At 49.6% G+C, this 3,093-nt stretch overlaps 1 protein-coding gene across 1 annotated transcript; it reads right to left on the minus strand.

Moving 5' to 3' along the window:
* Window positions 1-350: 350 nt before the first annotated feature.
* On the minus strand, window positions 351-1,803 carry LOC137640302 (uncharacterized). The gene is made up of 3 exons (XM_068372931.1): window positions 1,685-1,803; window positions 732-1,583; window positions 351-687 (listed from the first exon to the last, which is right to left on the minus strand). The coding sequence occupies exons 1-3, from the start codon at window positions 1,801-1,803 to the stop codon at window positions 351-353; spliced, it is 1,308 nt and encodes a 435-aa protein (XP_068229032.1).
* Between the last annotated feature and the right edge of the window lie 1,290 nt (window positions 1,804-3,093).

Here is a 3,093-nt window from a genome sequence, read left to right on the forward strand (position 1 = left end):
TTCCGCATTTACTGATACAGAACAAAAGATCTCGAATTTAAATACAAATCCGTGAAATAAATACAAAGGGTTTATACACATAGAAACACACTTGTCGGAAGGTGTCCGCACAAGTACTACCCCCCCCCCCCCAGACTTATATAAAAAGTCGCGGTGGGGAATTTTGTTTATTTCTTGATTGTGTTTTCTTTGACAGGATTCATCCCCGTGGTCTTGGGCTGGGGTTTTCGACTGCCTGAGGTATGGCGGTATTATGCGCCACTTTCTCGTGATGAGGAGGTATCCTTGGTCAACGGCCTGTTTTGTCCGTGAATTTTTCGTCATTAATGATGAATGCTGACTTTAACCTGTTAATCTAGATCCAGACTTCTCTTCCGTGGATGAGTAGAAGGTATGCCTTGGGGTTTCTGTTGATGACTCGGTAGGGTTCCTGTGTATGGGTGTCTTAGTGGGGGTTGGTGGGTGATGTTACGGATGAAAACGAACTCGTACGTCCGTAGATCTTGCAGCATGAACGTTTTTGTTGTGTCGTTGAAAGTTCGGTGACTCAGGGTAAATTTGCTTACGACGTTTCTGATTCTTTCCGGGGTCTGGTCGCTTTCGTTGGATGGCGCCGTGAAGAATTCTCCTGGCACAGCTATGGTTTCTCCGTAAACTTTTTCTGCTGATGAAGGTTCTCCGTTGGATCTGCGGGCGGTGCGTAGTCCTAGGAGGACCCAGGGTAACTAGGCCTTCCAGTTGTCATCAGAGCAATGGGCATCAGGGAAGCTTTAAGGGACCGATGGGCCCGTTCGACCATTCCGTTGGCAGCGGAGTTGTAGGAGGTTGTGCTGTGGGCGGTGACCCCAAGTGATTTTGTGAGGGCGCCCCAGACATCTGACAGGAAGGCCAGCCCCCTGCCAGTTGTAATGTCGTCTGAAACGCCAAACCAGCTGATCCAACTAGAAAGGAGGATGTTGACACAGGAGGGTGTTGATGAATCTTGCATGGGGGTTGCTTCAATCCACTGGGTGGACCTGTTGATGACTGTCAACAGGAAGCGGTCCCCTCCGGAGGGGGGAAGGGGGCCAACAACGTCGATGTGCACGTGGCCGAAATGTCTCATGGGTTGCTTGAAGTTCCTGATTCCTGATGTTGTGTGTCGGGAAATTTTACTTGTTTGGCAGTTGATGCAGCTGCGGGCCCACCGGGTGATGTCCTTCCTCATCCCGTGCCAGATGAATTTGCTGGATATGATTCTTGCCGTTGTTCTGCTCGAGGGATGGGAGAGGGAGTGTACTATATCGAAGACGGCTTTTCTTCGAGAGGAGGGTACCAGGGCCCTGTGACGGCCAGCACTGATGTTGCAGAGGAGGGCCGTGTTAGATGACCCTAACGGGACGTCTTCCCATTTTAAAGCCGTGATGGCAGTCCGGTAGGCTGGTGTTTCCGGGTCGAGTTGTTGCTGATGTGCCAGGTCCTCGTTGTCAATGCCGAGGTGGACGCCGTTTATTTCTCCTGGAGAGGATGTCGGCCACCGGGTTTTTCTTCCCTGGTACGTATTGGAGTGTGCATCCAAATTCTGCAATGGCAGCAAGGTGTCTCTGTTGACGGGCTAACCAGGCGTCACTTGTCTTCTAAAAGGTACTTGAAATGTTTTACCGCTCTGTGAACTGCAAGGAGCTCTCGGTCGAAAGTACTGTACCTTTGCTCAGCGCCATTGAGATTTTTGCTGAAGAAGGCGATAGGCTGCAGGGCGCCGTTGACCACTTGTTCTAAGGCGGATTCGCAGGCTGTGTTGCTGGCGTCGGTGGTCAGCTGCATGGGTGCTCATTGGATGACAAAATCTCAACGTTGTAGCTTTGATGAGGGCTGCCTTCGTCTTTTTGAATGCTCACTGCTGCTCTGCGCTCCATGACAACGATTTTGGTTTACCCTTTAGGACATCGGACAGTGGCTCTGAGATGACTGTGATGTTAGGGATAAAAACCCTGTAATAATTAACCATCCCGAGGAATTATTGTAGTTCTTTGATGGTTTTTGGTTGTGGGAATTCTTCTATCGCCTTGGTTTTTTATGTTATGGGACGTACGCCTTCGTTGAAGATTTTGTGGCCCAGGAAGTCGATGGAATCGGCGCTGTAAGTGCACTTGTCAAATCGTACGATTAGCCCGTTGTCCTGGAGTCGATGGAGAACAGTTTGAACGTGCTGAAGAGATTCGTCTTGTAATTTTGAAAATATCAGGATGTCGTCTACGTAGCAGCAGCAAAATGGCAAGTCCCCCATGGTGCTATCCATCAGATGCTGGAACATTGCCCCAGTATTCCTGAGTCCGAAAGTGGAGTATGCGAAGACATAGGTGCCGATGGGGGTAATAATAGCCTTCTTTGGAATGTCGTCTTGGTTGACAGGGACCTGAAAATAGGATTTCAAAAGATCCATTTTAGAGAACATTTTTGCTAAATCTTTTATGGCAGAAACATCATGTTAGTTCGTGGTTGCGGTAGTTTGGTCTTGTGATGACGGCGCAGGTTTGGTCTGGGGTGGAATCTTTCGCTGATACTTTGCTGATGATGTTGGAGCTTTGAAGCTCTAGCCGTGTCGAAGCGATGCTGCGCTCTCCTGATGAGGTAGGAAGATTTTTCTGTCTAGGTCGATCTTCCTTCTGTTTCCGTCTGCGTCTCGGTCGGGAGGAAAATTAAATTCTGCAATTCTTCCCATGATTCTGTTGGGGATTGGTCCCCGAGGGGTTGCTGCATTATGTAGAAAATTCTGTGGGCAAAATCAGGTACGGGCGGAGAGTAGAGCTCTATAAGGTTTGCCCAAAGTTCTGTGTATAATGGATGACCTGGCTGGGACTCAATCCATTGTGCCCACCTGTCGGAAACGTTTCTGGTAGCGCTGACAGTATGAGGTTGGCAAGGTCAGTCTCCCGGGTGTGTCCCGCGATGCAAAATTGAACGTTTGTACGGGGCAGCCATGCCGAGATATTTTTGTGTGAGAACGGCGCGAGCTTGATGTTCGCCAGGTTGGTGTGTTGTTCAGCGGGCAAGGTCGTGGGTGGGGCGGATATGGCAGTCTTGTCGGCCGCGAAACCATAAAACTCGTTGTTA

Source organism: Palaemon carinicauda, chromosome 1, assembly GCF_036898095.1.
Source record: "Palaemon carinicauda isolate YSFRI2023 chromosome 1, ASM3689809v2, whole genome shotgun sequence".
In the NCBI taxonomy this organism is placed as follows: domain Eukaryota; kingdom Metazoa; phylum Arthropoda; class Malacostraca; order Decapoda; family Palaemonidae; genus Palaemon; species Palaemon carinicauda.

Coding starts and splice junctions, on each gene's coding strand:
- LOC137640302 (XM_068372931.1), bottom strand. CDS start 1,803: ATGCAGCTGACCACCGACGCCAGCAACACAGCCTGCGAATCCGCCTTA. Junction 1,584..1,684: donor CTCAATGGCGCTGAGCAAAG/GTACAGTACTTT, acceptor GCCCGTCAACAG/AGACACCTTGCTGCCATTGC. Junction 688..731: donor GCTCTGATGACAACTGGAAG/GCCTAGTTACCC, acceptor CACCGCCCGCAG/ATCCAACGGAGAACCTTCAT.